This window comes from Pecten maximus, chromosome 15 (genome assembly GCF_902652985.1).
Source record: "Pecten maximus chromosome 15, xPecMax1.1, whole genome shotgun sequence".
NCBI lineage: Eukaryota > Metazoa > Mollusca > Bivalvia > Pectinida > Pectinidae > Pecten > Pecten maximus.
In genome coordinates this window covers 31,123,768-31,148,006 of record NC_047029.1, presented here as the reverse complement: position 1 = coordinate 31,148,006, position 24,239 = coordinate 31,123,768, and the positions used below count along the sequence as shown (strand labels likewise).

The window sequence follows — 24,239 nt, the reverse complement described above, 5'->3', positions numbered from 1 at the left end:
AGTCTAGGTTTAACTTTGAATAAATCAGCGCTTGATTGAGGCTGAATGTGAGATATGGTCTTTACATGTTTATACATGTCCGAAGTAAACTACTCGTCAGCGTTTTGAATTTCAATTATAATCGTTTGATTGAGATAATACTCTCTCAATATTCGGGGCAGTAAATCGTGATGCCTCAAAAGACTATTTCGTTTTCGAGTTAGAGATATAGACGGAGAAATTAATTGTCTCAACATGTTAATATACCTTCTAAATATTCTATAATCTCGTTGTAATATGGAAAGTGAACCATTTAACATGAACTGTACGATTTTAGCGAGTGCTGCCATCTGTTGAACGTTAATGCTTTGTATCATAATTTTTCTATAACGTACTCTAGTATTCCCGAGTTCTTTGAGAAAATAGATACGTCTGTAAACCAGTGAATGTTCCATTCTCTTTGATATATTTTGTGAAATGGTACTGATTAAGTTGGTTCTTTACTTTAAAATCATTTTCAAAAACAGCGCAGAGAGTGTTAGTGACAGTGCTGACCTCTGTGATTTTTTTTTTTTCTCTCGGTAAACATTCACACTTGGACGAGCCAGCCGAACAAACATATTGGGTTAGCTGGGCGGTTCAGGTGTGAATATTTGTTCAAAGTGGACGTACTGACCAAGTTATGATCAGCGGTTGTAACATTTACCGATACAATTTCAATACCGTAACAATCAATGGTATACGTACAATAGTTCACCAAATAGTGCAGTGCGCATGCTCCGGAGTTTAGCTAACGCACTCACACCCTGCGGGTGTGTTGTTCACACCATAAACAAAACTGTTTCCCGCCATTTGACAACATTTCGGTTGACGCCATTTTATTTTTTTTTACACCTCATTTTTCGACCGCCATTTTGTTTTAGCACCTCATTGTTTGGCCGCCATCTTGTTTTGCACCTCATCTGGGTTGACACGTGTCACCAGCCAGGAGGTGCTGCACCTCATAAATGTGGCCCAAAACCTACCTACTATACTACTCCTAGAACTGTTAAAAGGTTGAAATATTTTAACATTTACTTTGATAAAATATTGCATACTTTTATATTTATAGGAGGTTAAAAATCTATTTTCCATATACTACGTCCTTTGTATATTATAGATGTACCAGAGTTGATCCCCTTGGTCAATATAGTGAATAATATTTTCGTTGTATAATTCTTAACATTTTCAGCGTGACCAACGGAATATTGAGATGCCTTATGTAAGTGTAGACCAGGGTTATACCTGTGGTATAACACTCTACGTGTATGTGTTGTGTGAGCGAGATACGTGAGTAGTGGTCACACGTGTGTGCATGTGTGGGAATGTGAAAGCGTCCGACTGACCGTTGACAGACGGACTGTATGACTTAGCACGCGTTTTTCCCATCACACCCCAACTGGTTTTCCCTCCTATTTTCCGCCTAACTATCACTCGGCGCCGGCACTTTCACCAGTCCGGACGTGCTTATGATAAAGAGATACTTGCATGGTTGCGAGACCATTGTCGGACATCTACTACTTGGGCCTGGGACGCCTGGTAAGTTATACACGCGTGAATGGTTTGTACTTTCGTTTCTGTGTACAGTCCGTTTCGTAAATGTCTGTATTCGTCGTTGTATTGTTTCTGTTTTAGGTTTCCTGTACGTCGAATAAATTATATCAGGAAGAATCTACGGCTAATACAGACATTTACGAAACGGACTGTACACAGAAACGAAAGTACAAACCATTCACGCGTGTATAACTTAACAGGCGTAGATGGGCTTCCGGTCTATAAAGTGCAGAGGGAAGATGGTGTTGGTGTCGTGCGAACGCTCCACCGGAACATGTTGCTGCTATTTACAGCAATACCAACGGACCTACAGCAAAGTGATGCTGGGGACAACCGCAGGGTTTGTCCGAATAAGGTCAGTAGGGTTAAGACTCGGGTTGAGTCAAGTTCCAGCTCGGAGGAGACCGACGGGTCGAGCACGGACAGTGGACGGTATGTCATTCCTCAAAGGAGGACATCCAAGAGGGTAGTTACCCTTGGGGCCCCTGGACCGGTCAGGAGTTCTACACTGTCACAACCATTAAGTCCATCGTTACATGAGTTATCTTCCCGTGATGGTGACCCTGGTGAGTTATCTGCCATTGACCCAAAATCCGATGAGAGTCCATCAATACAAGAGTTGTCTCCCCCTGTCAACGGTCAGTCGGACGCTTTCACATTCCAACACATACACACACGTGTGACCACTACTCACGTATCTCGCTCACACAACACATACACGTAGAGTGTTATACCACAGGTATAACCCTGGTCTACATAAGCTTGGACTGCTTTCCTTTCATATTGAAGTATATTGTATCAAATATAATTATAACGAATATGTATATAAGAAAAACAATATACGAACCAGAGCAGAAGATAATTGAAATTAATTACATTGAAAATGTTGCATGGTAATTACTACAGTTTCGAACAAAATAAAGAACTACATGTACATTGTGTGTCATGAAAGTAGTTTGTTTTAAAATTCCCAAGGCCACAAAATAATGTTACACTCAATCCTAATGTTCTCTTCGTATTGTATTTAGATGAAAGTAGACTTTATGGTGTCTTCGATATCGTGTACTGTAACCAGTAGCAACAGACACGTAATCAAGTTATGGACAAAATTGTTCAAGAAATATCTTCTGTTTCATTCCGGATTTAAAAGTATACCACATGTATTTGTGTGTATATACACACACCCACTCAATGAAGTTGTATTTATACACGTGACACCAAATCCATCGGATATATTTTACCTGTTGGGGAACCACCTTGTACGGTACATAATGAAACGTGAACCAGGTAATTCTAAGTATCACAAACACGTCCTTAATTATTTACGTAACATACATATGTATAAATAATGTCTTTATACCGTTATGTTTTACTCGTCGAGCTGCCAGAGGTTAAGCCGATGTTTTAAATAGTTTGTTTATTCTAAACATGTTAATGAAGAACACTAAACAAAGCTGTTCCAATGAATTATAATCATGAATTTAAATATACATGTCTAACTCCGTTATATAATTTCTCTTTAGTGACATTTTAAGAAAGGCGAAATAATTCGACAAAAGTTTATCAAAAATGTTTCAGAGAAGCCCAGTTCAGATAACATACTTTTTTGTTTTTGTTTAACGTCCTATTAACAGCCAGGTTCATTTAGGACGTGCCAGGTTTTGGAGGTGGAGGAAAGCCAGAGTGCCCGGAGAAAAACCACCGGCCTACAGTCAGTACCTGACAACTGCCCCACGTAGGTTTCGAACTCGCAACCCAGAGGTGGAGGGCTAGTGATAAAGTGTCGGGACACCTTAACCACTCGGCCACCGTGGCCCCCTCAGATAATATACTGTTAAACATTTACATGGTTTACATGTATCGACACACACAGTGGTTGTATATCTAGAACTGTCAAACACACATGGTGACCGAAATTAGTGTATATACGTGATCGTGTACTGCAGTTAGACTCGTACAACCAATCAAATTACATCAACATTTTCCATAAGTGTGAGAGAATATGTTTATATATATCTACAATGTAATTGTATTTACACATATCAACCACGATTTACAGGGAGCTAGTGTAAATGTAATTCCAAGATTATGGATGATGTTTCACTCATTTATTCATGTTTCTTATGTGTTTTGTTTTATCCTGATTTATGTTATGTAACTGCCGTTCACTATTTCAGTAGAGCTCTTACTTCTTTTTCATTATAGATATTGCTCGTCCTTTTCATCCAAAACGACCTGAAACTGCCTATAGTCCACAAAAGTGAAAAAATATCAACTTTTCTGTACAATGGATGTATCCCCGAACGGGAGGATCAGATCGAACACACTTCAAGCTCCCACACTACAGAGAAAGCCCGCCGATTCTCCAGTATGTGACGCAATAGTAATAGCGATCTCTACAAAGATGAAAGAACATACAGTGTCTCTCTCATTCTTTACAAACACCAAGAAGATCGACATGCTTGTATCCATACAGGACCGGAAGTGATGGATATTCCATATGTGATACAATGTATTTGCAGTATGATATCAAAGTCATGGATTGTCCACATTGTTGCCGAACTTCTCGCAGTTATGATCAAGGCAAGCGTAAAGGCACATATGACATCTGCTGGTGAATCTTTTGATGAGAATTTGACCTAGAACTGTTAAAATGTGGTAACATATTTCAACAAAGATACTTTTTATTATAATATTGCATATATATAAGATGTCCAACTTCGTTTGCTTCATTGACTACACCCGCCGTTAAACTCGTGTTAAGTCAAACACGAGTTGCATTCTCAACACCAAAACAACATGACATGTCAACACGCATCAACCATATGGAAATGCAAGTTCCCATTGAGATTATGATGTAGACCATAACATTTCCCCATGGTCTCTGATCAGCCTGCATCTTTAGAAACAAAGTTTTGTAAGTTTTGTCAGTAGTCGACCTCATCTGATTTAAATATCGATTTAATTGGGACATGTAAAAATCGTAGTTATGGAAACCAGGGATGTTATTATTTAAAAATGGACAATCAACAATTGGGAAATTATCATCATCACGTGTATCATACGGCTTACTTGTAAGCTGTCCATGTCGGTAAATGTTACATTGTAAATAAATATTGAGATAGGCAGTCGCTGTTGGTTACTGTTACATTGCTAGGAAAGATTCAGGCAGGTAGTTGATTTTGGAGGGCATGTAGAATCCTTGATATCAAGTTTTACTAGTAATATCTTGCCGACGTGGGGTTTGTTATATAACGATAAATGTAGCGTTTTGTCTCGGACGAGGACAACGTCTCCTTCAGTAACATTTTTGCTTTCGCTCTGCCACTTCCGTCTTGCCTGTAGAGATGAAAGAAATTCATTCTTCCACCTTTTCCAGAAGCAGTTCGCGAGTTGTTGAACGCACCTCCACTGACTTTTGTAAAGATCCATCGGAGAGAATTCCTCAATACAGAAGGACTCCACTGTATGATTCGTCTTCAATGTCAATAAGGTTGATGGTGTCAGTGGCATAGGAGACTCCGGGTCCGATGGAACACCTGTAAGGGGCCTCGCGTTTATAATGGAACAAACCTCTGCCATGAATGTAGAGAGGACTTCATGTGTAAGGTTTTTGTGCGGAACATCCAAAAGGAGTGAATCAAGAATTCTCCGCGAAATGCCAATCAGACGCTCCCAGACCCCACCCATGTGGGATGAATGAGGCGGGTTGAACCTCCAAGAGATGCCTTTCTGTGCTAAGAAGGCTTTAAGATTGGGTTCTTCGATATCAATAATGTTTGCACCAATATCTTTTGCTGCTCCAACAAAGTTGGTTCCACAATCCGATCGAATGAGTTTGAACTCTCCTCTTAATGAAATGAAACGACGAAGTGCGTTTATGAAACTGGATGATGTCATTTCTTGAATCACCTCTATATGAATAGCACGGATGACTAAACATGTAAAAATCACAGCCCATCTCTTCGAATGAGCCTGCCCACCACGCGTTTTCCTACTGAGGACAGTCCATGGTCCGAAAACGTCTATTCCAATGAAACTGAATGGGGGAGCTGGATCCAACCGATCGCATGGAAGATCGGCCATCTTAGGAAAGTGTTGTTTTCCTCGTAATTTCAAACACCGGACACACTTACGAAGATACGAGTTTATCATGCGTCGACATCCAACGATCCAAAACCCAGCGTTTCGTATTGCTCCTTCAGTCAGAAGGCGGCCTTGGTGTCTGACTTTGTCGTGATAGTGACGAATTAATAATGTTGCTACATGATGACGTCTAGGGATCAAAACAGGATTTTTCTCCATTTTGCTGAGGTCAGCATTGTTCAAGCGTCCTCCAACCCTAACAATACCATCATTGTCAATGAAAGGATTCAAACTCCGGATACTACTGTCCTTCTGGAGCTCCTTGCCATTCAGTAAACAATTTATTTCCCTACTGAATGCCTCTCTCTGTATTTCTATTATAATGAGTCTCTCGACGGAAGCTCTCAAATCCTGTGCAATCGGCTTCTCTCCCAGTGTAGATCTCATGCTGCATTTCTGAACTGATAGTCTCTGGGCAAAACTCTTCAGGAACATGATAGCATGTACCAAATTTTCCCAATGCGAAAATTTCTCAAAACGTTTGGTGCCAAGATCATACTCATGGTGTCGACGAACTGAGAGTTTTAAACAATGCACTTCATCTTCAGGACGAATTTCGGAGTCCTTTTCAGGGTATTGGAGCTGAAATGTTTCATCAGAGGTCAATTCGCAGGTATGAATACATTCTGGGCCTCGAATCCAATCACTACAATCTAGCAGATGAGACGAGACTGGTCGTGTTCCTAAGTCTGCCGGGTTGTCATTGGTTGACACGTAACTCCACTGTTTAGGTAGAGTCGTCCTCAGAATCCTGTTGACACGATTCTCAACATAAACGTAGAAACGCCTGACGCGGTTATTGATGTACCCTAACACGACTTTACTATCGGTATAGAACTTCATCTGCTCGACAGGAAAGCACAAATGTTCCGACACAGTCTCTGAAAGCTCTACCGCAATGACTGCTGCGCATAATTCTAGCCTAGGTATCGTGTGACCGTGCTTAGGTGATACTTTGGATTTTCCAATAATGAATCCAACATGTGTATCTCCATTTATGTCTGTTGCTTTCATATATGCCACTGCGCAAATTGCCTTCTCTGAAGCATCCGAAAATATGTGGACTTCCTGTTCTGAAGTGCTAGACAGGGAAATTGGGAGGTATGTTCGAGAAATTGACAAGTCCTCCAAATCCTTCAATGATTGACACCATTTAACCCAACCTTCTTTGTATTTTATGTCCAATGGTTCATCCCAGTCTGTCTGTTCTGTTATCATATCCCTCATTAAGATCCTTCCATGAACCACTACTGGCGAGATGAAACCCAGAGGATCGTAAATGCTGTTGAGTGTGGATAAAATCTTCTCCTGGTGTACTTCCTGTTAGCTACCTCTTCCGGTATAATGAACTTAAAGTTATCAGAGTTCAAATCCCATGTCAACCCTAAGCTCCTTTGTAGGGGTAAGCCTTGTTGACATATGTCCAAGTTTTTTAGATCCCCAGCTAGATCTTCCTTTGGAAATGCACTCATGACATCCATACTATTTGATGCTATCTTATGTAGGCGCAAGTTTCCTCCGAAAGCCAATGCATTCTGTGTACGTTGCATCACATCTATAGCAGTTTCAACATTTGTAAACGAAGCCAGACCGTCATCGACATAAAAGTCCTTATGTACAAACGCTGTCACATCCTCACCGTAGATCTCCTCAACCGCTTCCGCACTTTTGTGGAGGCCATATGTAGCTATCGCGGGAGACGGACTATTTCCAAAGACATGTACACACATGCGATATTCTACAAGTTCTAGGTCGGGATTGTTGTCTTTAAACCAGAAGAATCGCAGGAAGTTACGATGTTCTTCTTCTACCCTAAACTGATAAAACATCTGTTGAATATCTGCTGTCACACCAATAGGTTCTCGTCTAAACCTCATGAGAACTCCTAATAAGTTGTTGGTGAGATCTGGCCCGGACATCAAAACGTTGTTCAATGATAGACCGTTGTATTTTGCTGATGAATCAAATACAACACGTATTTGGTCTCTTTTCTTTGGGTGGTACACCCCAAAGATAGGCAGATACCAACCTTCCTCATCTGAAGTCATAAGGGGAGCTAACTCTGCGTGGTTGTTGTCAAACATTCGTTTCATAAATGTTACGAAATGTTCCATTTTTGCAGGATCCCTCCTTAAGCTAGCTGACAAGTTGCGCGCCCTGTTCAATGCCATGTTCCTATTGTTTGGCAATCTGGGCCTCATGGTGCGAAACGGAAGTGGAGCACTCCAATTACCGTTGTGTTCTTTCCTGAAATCTTTGTCCATAGTTTCCAGGAATTGTTTGTCGTCCACCGACAATCCCACCTTGTTGTCGTGCTTTGTTATCTTAAACACGTCATCACTGTTTTTGTTTTCCTTAAGTTCAAAGCGGTTTTCACAGGGTGAAAACACAGAATGTCTTCCATCTTTAAGCACATATGTTTTCTTAACATTGAAAACATCTGATCCAGATCTATGAACTTGGCCCAGGCAAGTCTCGCCAACGACAACCCAGCCAAGATGCAATCTATGTGCGTATGGTGATCCTCTGCAACCAGTCTTCTGTTCTAGAACGTGGTGGGCTTCAGGTAGATCTCTCCCTAAAAGTAATAGTATTTGAGATTTGTCATCGAGCTCTGGGATTTTCGATGCAATTTCCTGAAGGTGTGAATGATTTCTGGCAACATTTGGTGTTGGTATTTCTTCTCTGACATCTGGAATTTCACTACACTCTGTTAGGCTGGGTAGCTCAATAGATGATTTGCCCTCAAGGTCTTGGATAATGAATCCTGCAGTTTCCGTCCTACGGCCTGATGTTTCAATCACTCCTGCACAGGACGACAAGGAATAGCGTACCTCGCTATAATTCTCATCGTGAAACATCGAGAAGAATTCTGGTTTGGCAAGAGATCTGTTACTTTGATCATCGATCAAGGCATACATTTGGAAAGTTCTCTCTGGAGAATCCTTTGGGTGAACTTTGAGTAGTACTACTTTAGCACAGGATTTCCCAGATGAGTTGACCTCACCACAAACTCTGGAGCATGCCGTCTTAATATCCTCAACTCGTTGACCGCATGTCTCTGTATTTTCTTTTCTTTCCCCGCCATGAACGTGTAAGGCTGTCGGATGACTGTTGCTGTCACAAACACTACGTGTTACATTCACTCCACACATTTTGGCAATATGGTCTGATTTCTCACAGCATTTGAAACATAAACCCTTGTCTCTGATAAACCTTTTCCTCACATTCAATGGTTTTGATTTAAAGGTACGACAATAATTTAGTGAATGCCCCTCAGTGTTGTGAAATGGACACGTAGGTTTATTCTTGCCCTTCGCATGAACATCTTTAACGGTTTCAACTTCTGTTTTATAGGACTTGACCTTTGATGGTCTGGTATTATTGACATTGTTCTTGTTTGTGCTGTCTCTGGTGACAGATGTGTCATCATACATGAAGCTTGGATTATTAAGCATAGAACTCATCTCGTTCACAAAGTCACAAAATACTGAGAATGGTGGATAGTTGACACCATATGCCTTCATGTATTTCGTTGCTTTCTGAGTCCATTTTCCTTGGAGGTGATAAGGAAGCTTTTGTACAATTGGGTTGACCCCAGTCGATGAGTTGAAGTAGCTAAGGAGTTCAGTGTACTTCTCATTTTCCATGGCCGATGAAACTTCCATAAGTGTATCATGAAGTACATAAAGTTTTGCACAATCTTTGTTAGTTATCTTTGGCAGTGCAGTTATTTTCTTTTTTAACGTCGACTCTATCAATGCTGGAGAACCATAACGCTCCTCTAGTCTCTCCCAAGTTCTCTGTAATCCTCTCTCTGGATTGCTTATATTGGACGACCTAATGCTGATTGCGTGTTTTGATGATTCTGGACCTAACCACTTAACTAATAGATCTAATTCCTCTGTGGGGGAAACACCAAGTTCTTTAACAACATTTAAGAATCCAGCTTTCCAGGGGAGAAAATTTTCTGGAGAGTCATTAAAAGATGTGAGTCTTGAAAACAACAAGTCCTTTCTCAGCATAAATCTTGAAATTTCTGTTGTTATAGTTGCAGGAACAAAGTTTTCTACCATGGGGTTTAAAGCTCTATGAGACGACCGATAACCCAAATCTGTAGATGGTTGTTGTTGACCCTCGACTGCTGACTCTGTGGGCAATTGAGGACTAATAAATCTAGTTGGTTGTCGAGACATGTTATTCAAATGTGTATTTGGCTGGTCATGAGTTATGGGACTGTTTGACTCATAAGTTGTTGAATGTTCATTTATATACTGTTGAACACGTTCCCTAGGATTCACATCTGACGGAACAACATTTTTCCTTTCCAGACCCGACGTCTGTCCGTCGTCGTCCCACCCATCAACTGTCTCCAATGCTTCCAGCTCGGCTTCTGCCTCTGCACACATCTTTTGATCCTGCAACAGTTGTAGATCAGCCTCAATTTCTTGGCATTTTCTTTCTGCCTGTGCTACTGATAGGGCTTCTTGTTCCTTTAAAATAGCCTGCTGCTTGAGAAGCAAAGCCCTTTTCTCAGTAAATGCAACCCCTGCTCTAGCAGCTTCAGCCTTTGCTTTTGCTTTAATAAATGAGTTTGTACTTGAGCCCTGTGACCTTGCTGATGTCCTTGAACCTCGTGACCTTCTTGATGTTGACCTAGTTTCATCAATGTCCATTTGTGTCCTTTTTGTCTCAATTCCCTGCAGAAATTTACTGACAAGATCATCATTGAGTTTGTCATCAACATCATGTCGTTGTAAAAGTTCTTCGCCCTTCTTTGACCTTGCGCCGCCAAGGAAGGAAACATACTCACGAGATACTAAGCGATAACTTGCGTATGCTAAGCATATTGAAGAGTGAGCTTTCTTTAAGAGTTCTGCGTTACCCTCACATTTTGATCCTAGTTCCAATTCATTTTGGACTGCGACCCATGCTGGGTGTAATTTATCTTGAAGTGTTCTGACTCTTTCTGAGAACAATTCTGCAGCCTTTTCAGTCATGGTTATGAGTCGTCGTTCACTAGTAGCCGACTGATGTTGAGCAAAGTCAGTTTCTTTTCCTGAATGGCTGGCCATGACATCTGTCTTCCATTTACTCGAGAGAGTTCCGGACAGCAAAAGGGGAGGTAATTGGTAATTCCTTTACTGTACTTGCACGAGATCAGGGCGATAACAAAATACCCAAGACAGCTGCTTTAAGTGCGTAGTAATTTATTCCATAGTAGTAGTAAAGGACTGTAACAAACAGAAATAAAGCTGTTTTAGAATAATGAATAGACTTACAAAGCATCTTGACTGATATTTCACAATACAACTCAACTTGAAATGTACTTGAACAAACTTGAAATGTACTTGAAAAGTACTTAACTACAAGTAGATCGACTATCAATGTGACTTGATCATCAATAACAATGTGCCTTTGTATTCATCACATATTCTATACTATAAACTGATTAATTCCAAACCAAACCTAATTTACTTCATCTGAATATTATTCGAGACGAAAACATACAATTCTCATACATTGGTAAAGCTTACACAGTACTCAATATCATATCACTTCCATATGACTAGGTCAACTCGACCCAAAATCTACACAAATTATGACAGGAAATATATGGGCGAAATGACTCCACCACATGGCATTGTTTATCGCGACAAATGCCAGGGCTTATTATGACTGATTTCTGACAGTAACATTACAACATTCTCTATTGCAGCATATTGCAACATGTTCATAATAACAATACCTATAAAACTTACATTATGGTCTCCCAAACTTCCGAAAACTTTCCCAATCGCTCGCCGCACAGCTTATCACATCATGGTTTAGTTTACTATCACTTTTTCTCACCTTCTTCACTAAAGAGTTCTCGGTGGCGCGAAAATACCAAAAACGCATTTTACAGTCAAAGGGAAACAACTCTTATAACAGGTTAACTAAAATTGAGTTTTCTTAACAAATGTAACAGCACAACCCTCGACCTATCGCCACCCGAATCTACCGCCACCCTCGCATACCGCCACCTACACCCCTAGAACGGATTTCCCTTATATATAATTCCCCCGTTATAAGTTCGCCATCCTCTCATACCGCCATCCGCCACGTTCATAACAATACACACGTCACGAATCATCGAGGAACCTATTTATAGAATAAGGTTATTTCCTATTTCTAGTAACTTAGTTATACGTTTGAATGAGTTTCTATCGTTCATTTAGATATATGCATAGATATGTAGGTGAATGGTTCGTTGAGGGATTCGTCTGTTATGATCTAAACCGGACATTTTTGGTAATTTAAAACTTAATTTTATATATATCTACAATGTAATTGTATTTACACATATCAACCACGATTTACAGGGAGCTAGTGTAAATGTAATTCCAAGATTATGGATGATGTTTCACTCATTTATTCATGTTTCTTCTGTGTTTTGTTATATCCTGATTTATGTTATGTCACTGCCGTTAACTATTTCAGTACAGCTTTTACTTCTTTTTCATTGTAGATATTGCTCGTCCTTTTCATCCAAAACGACCCGAAACTGCCTATAGTCCACAAAAGTGAAAAAATATAAACTTTTCTATACAATGGATGTATCCCCGAACGGGAGGATCAGATCGAACACACTTCAAGCTCCCACACTACAGAGAAAGCCCGCCGATTCTCCAGTATGTGACGCAATAGTAATAGCGATCTCTACAAAGATGAAAGAACATACAGTGTCTCTCTCATTCTTTACAAACACCAAGAAGATCGACATGCTTGTATCCATACAGGACCGGAAGTGATGGATATTCCATATGTGATACAATGTATTTGCAGTATGATATCAAACTCATGGATTGTCCACATTGTTGCCGAACTTCTCGCAGTTATGATCAAGGCAAGCGTAAAGGCACATATGACATCTGCTGGTGAATCTTTTGATGAGAATTTGACCTAGAACTGTTAAAATGTGGTAACATATTTCAACAAAGATACTTTTTATTATAATATTGCATATATATAAGATGTCCAACTTCGTTTGCTTCATTGACTACACCCGCCGTTAAACTCGTGTTAAGTCAAACACGAGTTGCATTCTCAACACCAAAACAACATGACATGTCAACACGCATCAACCATATGGAAATGAAAGTTCCCATTGAGATTATGATGTAGACCATAACATTTCCCCATGGTCTCTGATCAGCCTGCATCTTTAGAAACAAAGTTTTGTAAGTTTTTTGTCAGTAGTCGACCTCATCTGATTTAAATATCGATTTAATTGGGACATGTAAAAATCGTAGTTATGGAAACCAGGGATGTTACTATTTAAAAATGGACAATCAACAATTGGGAAATTATCATCATCACGTGTATCATACGGCTTACTTGTAAGCTGTCCATGTCGGTAAATGTTACATTGTAAATAAATATTGAGATAGGCAGTCGCTGTTGGTTACTGTTACATTGCTAGGAAAGATTCAGGCAGGTAGTTGATTTTGGAGGGCATGTAGAATCCTTGATATCAAGTTTTACTAGTAATATCTTGCCGACGTGGGGTTTGTTATATAACGATAAAACATCGTTGATATAGCCACATTGTATGGGCATAATTAATGAACTCCTTCAATGAAATCATTATCACATCGCAGCATTCATCAGCAAACATTTTCTTTCTCAACACTTAGATGTATTTTGGTATGTGTTATGTAGACGAATGACATAGACACATGTGAACGAGCTGAGGTGTTGGTATTTTCCTTTAAAAGTAATTTTAGATTAATCAAGGTTGTTGGCGACTTCTGTGTACGTACTATAATGCAATGTTCTAGGTGAAGTGAGCGTCTGCTGTGTATTTTATACAATATTGCAGTTCGGAATGTAAAAGGAAGCTTCGGCAGTAATCAAATATCAGCCATCGGGTAAGTTATATTCTACATCTTAAATTTAGAATTGGTATTGGAATTTAGTTGTTGATCAAATTAATGGTGATAAACACTTGTTAGAAATAGTTGATGTATGATATATGATATGACCAACACGGAATCTCTCTCTCTCTCTCTTCTCTCTGTCCCATCATCTAACCACTTTTATCATATTGTAAGTGAAAATGAAATTCAATATTGTTGCCCTAATCGTAATAGTTAAAATCTTTTATTTACATAATCCATGCAGATCAGTATCGTACTTTTTTTTCAATTTCATCATGATATCATCTGTGCACGCAATATCAAAACAAAAACAATTTGCTGTATGTAAAACCATGATAAATTGACTACTACTTTTGAGGACAGCGAAGGAGAACAGGCGACATTTCAAGTTGTAATGTACAGTTTACCCTCGACCTATCGCCACCCGAATCTACCGCCACCCTCGCATACCGCCACCTACACCCCTAGAACGGATTTCCCTTATATATAATTCCCCCGTTATAAGTTCGCCATCCTCTCATACCGCCATCCGCCACGTTCATAACAATACACACGTCACGAATCATCGAGGAACCTATTTATAGAATAAGGTTATTTCCTATTTCTAGTAACTTAGTTATACGTTTGAATGAGTTTCTATCGCTCATTTAGATATATGCATAGATATGTAGGTGAATGGTTCGTTGAGGGATTCGTCTGTTATGATCTAAACCGGACATTTTTGGTAATTTAAAACTTAATTTTATATATATCTACAATGTAATTGTATTTACACATATCAACCACGATTTACAGGGAGCTAGTGTAAATGTAATTCCAAGATTATGGATGATGTTTCACTCATTTATTCATGTTTCTTCTGTGTTTTGTTTTATCCTGATTTATGTTATGTCACTGCCGTTAACTATTTCAGTACAGCTTTTACTTCTTTTTCATTGTAGATATTGCTCGTCCTTTTCATCCAAAACGACCCGAAACTGCCTATAGTCCACAAAAGTGAAAAAATATAAACTTTTCTATACAATGGATGTATCCCCGAACGGGAGGATCAGATCGAACACACTTCAAGCTCCCACACTACAGAGAAAGCCCGCCGATTCTACAGTATGTGACGCAATAGTAATAGCGATCTCTACAAAGATGAAAGAACATACAGTGTCTCTCTCATTCTTTACAAACACCAAGAAGATCGACAGACTTGTATCCATACAGGACCGGAAGTGATGGATATTCCATATGTGATACAATGTATTTGCAGTATGATATCAAACTCATGGATCATTGTCCGTTTTGTTGCTGAACTTCTCGCAGTAATGATCAAGGCTAGCGAAAAGGCACTTTATGAGACTTTGACCTAGAACTGTTAAAAGGTTGAAATATTTCAACATTTACTTTGATAAAATATTGCATACTTTTATGTTTATAGGAGGCTAAAAATCTATTTTCCATATACTACGTCCTTTGTATATTATAGATGTACCAGAGTTGATCCCCTTGGTCAATATAGTGAATAATATTTTCGTTGTATATTACTTAACATTTTCAGCGTGACCAACGGAATATTGAGATGCCTTATGTAAGTGTAGACCAGGGTTATACCTGTAGTATAACACTCTACGTGTATGTGTTGTGTGAGCGAGATACGTGAGTAGTGGTCACACGTGTGTGTATGTGTGGGAATGTGAAAGCGTCCGACTGACCGTTGACAGACGGACTGTATGACTTAGCACGTTTTTCCCATCACACCCCAACTGGTTTTCCCTCCTATTTTCCGCCTAACTATCACTCGGCGCCGGCACTTTCACCAGTCCGGACGTGCTTATGATAAAGAGATACTTGCATGGTTGCGAGACCATTGTCGGACATCTACTACTTGGGCCTGGGACGCCTGGAAAGTTATACACGCGTGAATGGTTTGTACTTTCGTTTCTGTGTACAGTCCGTTTCGTAAATGTCTGTATTCGTCGTTGTATTGTTTCTGTTTTAGGTTTCCTGTACGTCGAATAAATTAGATCAGGAAGAATCTACGGCTAATACAGACATTTACGAAACGGACTGTACACAGAAACGAAAGTACAAACCATTCACGCGTGTATAACTTAACAGGCGTAGATGGGCTTCCGGTCTATAAAGTGCAGAGGGAAGATGGTGTTGGTGTCGTGCGAACGCTACACCGGAACATGTTGCTGCTATTTACAGCAATACCAACGGACCTACAGCAAAGTGATGCTGGGGACAACCGCAGGGTTTGTCCGAATAAGGTCAGTAGGGTTAAGACTCGGGTTGAGTCAAGTTCCAGCTCGGAGGAGACCGACGGGTCGAGCACGGACAGTGGACGGTATGTCATTCCTCAAAGGAGGACATCCAAGAGGGTAGTTACCCTTGGGGCCCCTGGACCGGTCAGGAGTTCTACACTGTCACAACCATTAAGTCCATCGTTACATGAGTTATCTTCCCCTGATGGTGACCCTGGTGAGTTATCTGCCATTGACCCAAAATCCGATGAGAGTCCATCAATACAAGAGTTGTCTCCCCCTGTCAACGGTCAGTAGGACGCTTTCACATTCCAACACATACACACACGTGTGACCACTACTCACGTATCTCGCTCACACAACACATACACGTAGAGTGTTATACCACAGGTATAACCCTGGTCTACATAAGCTTGGACTGCTTTCCTTTCATATTGAAGTATATTGTATCAAATATAATTATAACGAATATGTATATAAGAAAAACAATATACGAACCAGAGCAGAAGATAATTGGAATTAATTACATTGAAAATGTTGCATGGTAATTACTACAGTTTCGAACAAAATAAAGAACTACATGTACATTGTGTGTCATGAAAGTAGTTTGTTTTAAAATTCCAAGGCCACAAAATAATGTACACTCAATCCTAATGTTCTCTTCGTATTGTATTTAGATGAAAGTAGACTTTATGATGTCTTCGATATCGTGTACTGTAACCAGTAGCAACAGACACGTAATCAAGTTATGGACAAAATTGTTCAAGAAATATCTTCTGTTTCATTCCGGATTTAAAAGTATACCACATGTATTTGTGTGTATATACACACACCCACTCAATGAAGTTGTATTTATACACGTGACACCAAATCCATCGGATATATTTTACCTGTTGGGGAACCACCTTGTACGGTACATAATGAAACGTGAACCAGGTAATTCTAAGTATCACAAACACGTCCTTAATTATTTACGTAACATACATATGTATAAATAATGTCTTTATGCCGTTATGTTTTACTCGTCGAGCTGCCAGAGGTTAAGCCGATGTTTTAAATAGTTTGTTTATTCTAAACATGTTAATGAAGAACACTAAACAAAGCTGTTCCAATGAATTATAATCATGAATTTAAATATACATGTCTAACTCCGTTATATAATTTCTCTTTAGTGACATTTTAAGAAAGGCGAAGATAATTCGACAAAAAGTTTATCAAAAATGTTTCAGAGAATCACAGTTCAGATAACATACTTTTTTGTTTTTGTTTAACGTCCTATTAACAGCCAGGTTCATTTAAGGACGTGCCAGGTTTTGGAGGTGGAGGAAAGCCGGAGTGCCCGGAGAAAAACCACCGGCCTACAGTCAGTACCTGGCAACTGCCCCACGTAGGTTTCGAACTCGCAACCCAGAGGTGGAGGGCTAGTGATAAAGTGTCGGGACATCTTAACCACTCGGCCACCGCGGCCCCCTCAGATAATATACTGTTAAACATTTACATGGTTTACATGTATCGACACACCCAGTGTTTGTATATCTATAACTGCCAAAGATACATAATGACCGAAATAAGTGTATATACAATGTACGTGATCGTGTACTGCAGCCCTAGACTCGTACAACCAATCAAACTGCTTCAAAATTTTAAGCTTGAGCGGATATGTTATCAAAGAGTACACAGATCCGACCGTCCTAAGCACTCAGGAAACGCAGAAAGATCCGCCTTTTGACCACTCCCAATTCCGTAAGAATGTAATAAAGCTGTCGCGGACAAGTGGTTCTTTGTTTATAATGGAAATCTTACCAAAATGAGCATATATCCGTGTTTCCCATATGCCACCTGAGGTGCACACGAATTGTGACCAATATCCGACCTTCCTGAGTACTCTGGAAATGATTTGACAGAACTGCTTTTTAATCCGTCACCATCCCGTAAGAATGTAATAATGCTGACGGGGATACGTGGTTCATTTTCCACAATGAAAATGGTCACCGGAAGAAGCATATGTTCGTGTTTCCCCCTTCTCAATCGAGGTGCACAAAAATTCTGACCAAAATCCGACCGTTCACCGTACTCTGGAAATGATCACAGAACCGCCTTTTGACTCATTCCCATTCCGTACGAAATGTAATAATACTAACGGAGACACGTGGTTCCTTGTCCATCATGAAAATGGTTACCAAAATTAGCACAATTCCGTGTTCCCCACATCCCTCTCGAGGTGCACACGAAATCTGACCAAGAACAGATCATCCTAAGTACTCTAGAATGATGACGGAACCAACTTTTGACGTCTCCGAATTCTGTAAGAATGTAATAATCCTGTCGCGGACATGTGGTTTATTGCCCACCATTAAATTAATTACCGGAATGAGAACTCTGAAAATGATGACAAATACGCCTTCTGTCCCCTCCCCATTCCGTAAGAATGTAATAATGCTGCCGCGTACACGTAGTTAATTGTCCCACAGTTAAAATGGTTTAAGAAATGAGCACATTACCGTGTTCCTCATATCCTTGCCCATTTCCGTCATGGAAAGGCTACAACAGAGGGAACTAGACCACTAGTGACAGTCATAGGAAACAAGAAACTTCTACTGGAAAAAGCAAGAGAAATAAAACCACAAGCTCTACCTTCGATGAGAGGTGTTGCACACACAAGAGATCTGACAAGGGTACAGAGAAAGGGAAGAACAGCTAAACTAGCTGCCAAGAAAGAAGGAAACCCCCGATATGTCCTGATTCTAACATCGCCACCAGTTAGACCGAGGAGAATATGTGGAATTCCTGCTATATGACCTGGACATGTCTCCACTCCAATGAGGTCGGTCATGGGGGGTCAGCTGATGTTTGGGGTTTGTCCCGCCGCAACAAACCCTCTAGTCCTTCACCGACAGATTGGATCAAGGAACTTAACCAGAGCTGTTGACCAGGAAAGACCTTCGTATCTACCAAGTAGAATATATGTAACATCGACAATAAACAACCAGTTAAGTCGACACCAGCATACAGATAGTCTTGATATCAATGATATTGAGCATGAAGTCATGAATATAGGCTAAATGACACCCCGGTGTCAACTATGTATAGTGATGAATAGGGATCAGCGATTATAACTGTATACGTCCCTTGTTTTAATCATTTAGTTGTTTGTGATAACTAGGGGGTCACTCCTGTATACCGTTGCTGTCACATTAATGTAGCAGTGGTACTGCTCCGGGATCGAACACGTACTACAAACACACGATAGCTCTGTGAAGTCCGTTTATTCCGTGGGATAAAAACCATATAATAACAATATAACAATATAACAATAGTAAAATATCACAGTCTTAAAACCTTCTTCTCCTAGACAAATAATGAACTCGTCCAGTGAAACGCGACTGGCTAACGCATTTAGTACAAACACGCTTCACTATATAAATACTACTTAAACAAAATACTAGATAACCCAGTCGCAATCATGCATTACAAAAGGAACTGACAAGATTACCTTATGCACACCGAAGCAAGATATACATTTACTTCTAAACAAATACTATTGAATCGATTGCGACTCAATTACAGTTACAGAGATATATAAAATACAAATAATTAGCAAAATACCACATGGCTTACAAATGTACGGAAATAACAAAACCTACCTCTTCAAAAAGGAAGAGGGCTTAATCCAAGGGGAAATAACCCGTAGATGGCCGGTTACAGACAATGGTGCATATCTACAAATGATATTCAGATGTTATAACATACTGCTAAAAGAAATCGAACATTTACTTTTACAAGAATCTCGAAAACAATCATACTGACGAAAATATAAAGCCAGAACATATCTTCTATATAATATAAAAGACAAACATGAATTTCTAATATTATGAAATTCAAATTACCACAAGATAGATTGACTTGTACTCGAGAATAAAGTAAATCTAACAAAAACACTGATCCTTACGTGCAAATACAAATACGATCAGTACATTGTAGTAATGGACAATATAATCAACATAAAACATTATCTGTACTTACAATTGAATAGCACAGCTCTGATGAATATCAAAATGTCTCCTATTGTAAAAACCAAACCGCCATCATTCAAATCATTACGGGTGTGATAGATTGCCGCGCAGTGCGCACACTGACCACTGGGCAATAAGATAAAAATAGATTGAACCTTGACACTACTAAGAACCGGTTTACAAAGCATGATAATATACTACATACAGTTCCGTCACAATATACCGGACCGGATCTCAATTATGTAAAATGTACAAATACATTACAATAAATAGAGGCTACATATCAATTTCAATTACATTGAAATTGTACCCTACTACATTATCATCAAATAAGAAAATTGAGCTAGAAGAACTTACAAACACTGTATCTCCAGATCTGATATGTTTGAAAGAGATTCTACCAAAAAACTCTCAAGCACCAACAAGTCTACCAATCTACAATCTAAAAAACTATGTTATGCTGTTTGGACCATTTGATAAACGGAGTTGCTTTCTGCTATAGACAAAATCCTACATGTGAGCAAGTAACACATCAATGGAAAATTATCGAAATATACAGCATGTCTTATCAAGCTCAGAGGCAACGACTCGCTGCTATTATGTAACATACACTAGATCTACAGAATTCCTAAGTGGTTCAGATGAAAACTACAGGAAACTAAATGAACTACTTTTGGTAATAGAAAAGTACCGATAGACACTCAAGCTAGTAGTGTGGGTGACTTCAGTTATAAGGAAATCAAGTGGAACCACAATGTAACAACAGTCACCATCCAGCTAGTAGATTTCCGCAAATATCTAAGATAATTTCTGGTAATAGCATGTACATTAACCTACAAGATATAGTAAGAACCAAACTCCGTCAATACTTGACCTGATATTGACCAATGAGGTAAATATGATTAACAAGTTAAAAACAATATCCTGGATTGGGTAAACGTGACCACACTGTACTGAGTTTTGAGTTTATAGGATATATAGACAATACAAGAAAACCTGAAGGTACCACTCCCAAATATAACCTCTTTAAAGGAGACCATCAGACAGAAATTACACTTTTTTGATATCAGAGAACTTGAAATTCAGAAGGATGTTAATACGGCCTGGATCTACCTTACTATTTTGCTTCCTAATCTTATTGAAAAGTACATGCCTGTGAGTAAGGAAAGACACCACGATGCCATAACAATGACCTGCCTGAATCAAGTTGCTAGCGACGCTAGAAAAGACAAAGTGAGTAGGTGGACAAAGTACATACACTGTACAACTAACCAAAAATGTGGCTGTCTACAAGAAGGCCAGGAATTTATATACCAGACTATCAAGGAATTCGGATACATCTATTTGAAAAACATCAAAAGCATTATGCCGTTATTTGACAGGACATATTCAGAAAGGTTAAAAATCCTTGGCTTGCCCATCTTGGAGTTCCGCAGAGAAAGGGTTGATATGCCGAATATAATCTGGACAAATACAAATTATTTGATGCAAGTGAATATAAATCAACCAGAGGGCACTCTCTAAAATTGTTCAGACACCATTTTCCGAAACAACAAACAGGCATTTTTGAATGACAGGTATTAAGTTCCACTGCATGAAAGTTTGAATTATATTAGTTCAAAAATTTCTGAAGATATTCATTTGATATTATATCTAAAATGACATATCTACATTTACATTAGACATGTCAGTTATATTGTTCCATTACAGTGAACACGACTATTATCAGTTTTCCATGTATATAATGCATTTTTTGGTTACAATAAATTATTAGTGAAAATGTGCATTAATAAATTAAGATCACTTTTCTGTAATTTATTGTCGGATCAAATCCTCAATAAACGTCAGAGAGCATAACACATGTATACAAGTATATACTAGTTATCATATTGTATAGCTTCGGTTAGTATAGCATTTTGTGTTAAGAATGTTTGAGATGGATGGAAGTGAGTTAACAGTTATTCATACTGTGTATGTTTTGACCAGGTACATAGTTATGTACTTAGATTTTGCGTGTGAATGAAGTTTCTGACAGGAATATTTATTTATAATCCGTGTCCATCTTTATATTCAGCTTTATATAAATGCTACATTTCACCCAGTGGAACCAAGACTTGTCCAATGGTAAATGATCATTACCTTCAGAAAAATTCGCTCACACGGACTTCACATTATTTCCTTACCTGGTGTCTGTTTTATGTATATTTCTATAATACAAATATATGCATGGCCAGTTGGTTCGGTTGTCAAGCCCCTGTGTTTTCACTCACAGGGACATTTCCTAACCACACGTCCATGTTATGTGTGTATATTTCTTTACCCTGTCGGAATACACCCACCATATATATTTTTGCTGTATACAGTGACGGAAAACAGCTGTATTTTCCAATCTTAGCACGTGCGTCAGTTCGACTGACCTACTTCCAGGTGAAACAGCGTTGACAATGCGAATATATTTGTATCCTTGTTGATACCATTTCACTTCAAATTGATTATTTTTGATAGGCTAACTGTTGCAGGATAAATAGAATACATGGTCAGTGTCTTAAAATATAAGCTGTATTTTTTGGCTCGGGACAGAAAGACAAAAAGTGGCTCACCGCTTTTGTCTTGCTTTACCCTTGCCAAAATACAGCTTATATTTCAAGACACTGACCATGTATTCTCTATATAATACAAATATGTGGCCAGTTGGTTAGATTGTCAAGCCCCTGTGCTTTCCTAACCTTGTGTCCATGTTACGTGTGTATCTATACTACAATCATATGGCCAGTTGGTTGGGTTGATAAATCACTGTGCTTAGGCTTGAAAATCACCTATTTTAAACATACAAAGGTATACTTACTGGTTGAAATGTAGTCAATGTCTTGTTCTCCGTCCAGTTCATACTCTCGCTTCATCATTACTTAATTATCACACGTGTTACAATGGATATATTAAACCTGATGACTAACTAAAATACATGTGTCTGTATGTATCAATCTCAATACACAACCTCAAAAAAAAGGGTAGTGGAAGCAAGAACTATTACATCCTTGGTGAAAGTAAACTGTTTCCTTAGATATGTGAACCATCCTCATCATCAAAAACATATAAGTTGTCTACATCATCTGTTCAAGGTCCCATCTTTCTTTGGTTGGTTGGAAAGTTCACTTTGAAAGTAGAACCCTGGGATTTTCGGTGTTTGACTTAATAACTTTTGAAATTGTTGACAATGAAATGCAAGGATATTTTTTCACGTGTATTGCACTAATCAGGAAAATGAAAATGTGGGAAAATGTGGAAAAAGTATCAAAGACAGTAAAACAACAAGCAAAACCAGCATTTATATGCTATATGTTGCTGAAGTGTTTGGTCAAATTGTTAATAAAAAACATCATTTCTGAAGTGATGGATTCCAAAACAGTTAAATGACGGTATATTGGTCATCATAATGTTAACAAAAACATCGTTTCTGAAGTGATAGATTTAAAAACAGTTAAACAACAGGATTTGGTCATCATAATGTTAACATGAACATCGTTAAGAAGTGATAGATTGAAAAGCAGTTAAAATAGCAGGATATTGGTCGGCATAATGTTAACAAGAACATATATGACTGCATCCTAGTGTTATGGCAAACATACATTTATTAAGAAAACGTTTTCAGAACTTAAGACTTGAGATTTTCTACAGAGAAGATAACATACAGTTAATAGGTGACCTTGAATTTGTGACCTTGAACAGCATTTGACATTTCTTTTCACTCCCAACAGTATGTAGGAGTTGGCAGATAATGTTCCATTGTGTTTTATACAATAGATTTTTAGTCCATTATTGTACAGTTTATTACGATCATGCAATGTATTTATTTACGGTCATTTTCATACATTTGATTTGATATTGTATGGTGCATTACCTGTCGTTGTAAAGTGTCGTTGGTGATACGTTTTTAATGAATGTATGTTGATCAGAAAGCATTGATTATCTGTTCCTATTTTGTATATATACGGGCTTCCAAGTACAACAGCTCTGACACCGTCAACGGGGATATATTTTAAAGTCTTTTAGATGGTTGATCACAGAACATTACATATTCAGTAAAACAATCAACACAAGGTTTAAAATAAGAAGTTTCATTCTTCTTTTATTACTAAGATTCTTATGCAATTGTTTTTTTCAGTTTGATTTTGGGAGTAGCGATTATCACAAACATTTGGCTTTCTCAAGAAAATTTGAATATTTTGTGTGTATCAAAAGATATCTTTTCTATCAATTTTAATGCCGTTCTAGGTATATGAAGTTTAAAAATAGCTCAAGTTAGGATATTTGGATTTTAAATTTTTCAAAAG

At 38.7% G+C, this 24,239-nt stretch overlaps 2 protein-coding genes across 3 annotated transcripts; one reads left to right on the top strand and one right to left on the bottom strand.

The window, feature by feature from the left end:
- Positions 1-1,305: 1,305 nt before the first annotated feature.
- LOC117344238 lies at positions 1,306-4,066 on the top strand. Of its 2 annotated transcripts, none has more exons than XR_004536133.1 (2): positions 1,306-2,138; positions 3,207-3,256. XR_004536133.1 is itself a non-coding variant. In XM_033906919.1 (2 exons), exons 1-2 carry the CDS (start codon positions 1,577-1,579, stop codon positions 3,834-3,836), a joined length of 621 nt encoding a protein of 206 aa, XP_033762810.1. In that variant the 5' UTR covers positions 1,306-1,576; the 3' UTR covers positions 3,837-4,066. The 2 variants fall into 2 exon arrangements, 1 of the variants encoding a protein (XP_033762810.1); XM_033906919.1 differs by lacking the exon at positions 3,207-3,256 and adding an exon at positions 3,778-4,066.
- Positions 4,067-4,833: 767 nt separating this feature from the next.
- On the bottom strand, positions 4,834-7,007 carry LOC117344237 (the record flags this gene model as incomplete). The annotated part of the gene is given in 1 exon segment (XM_033906917.1): positions 4,834-7,007. A coding segment is annotated over 1 exon segment (2,112 nt), but the record flags the coding sequence as incomplete, so codon positions are not given.
- Between the last annotated feature and the right edge of the window lie 17,232 nt (positions 7,008-24,239).

What these genes read in the sequence shown, in the direction of transcription:
- LOC117344238 (XM_033906919.1), top strand. Translation starts at nt 1,577, where the DNA reads ATGGTTTGTACTTTCGTTTCTGTGTACAGTCCGTTTCGTAAATGTCTG. An exon ending in TTCCCGTGATGGTGACCCTG is followed by an intron (nt 2,139 to 3,777) that starts GTGAGTTATCTG and finishes TTTTCATTATAG; the next exon opens with ATATTGCTCGTCCTTTTCAT.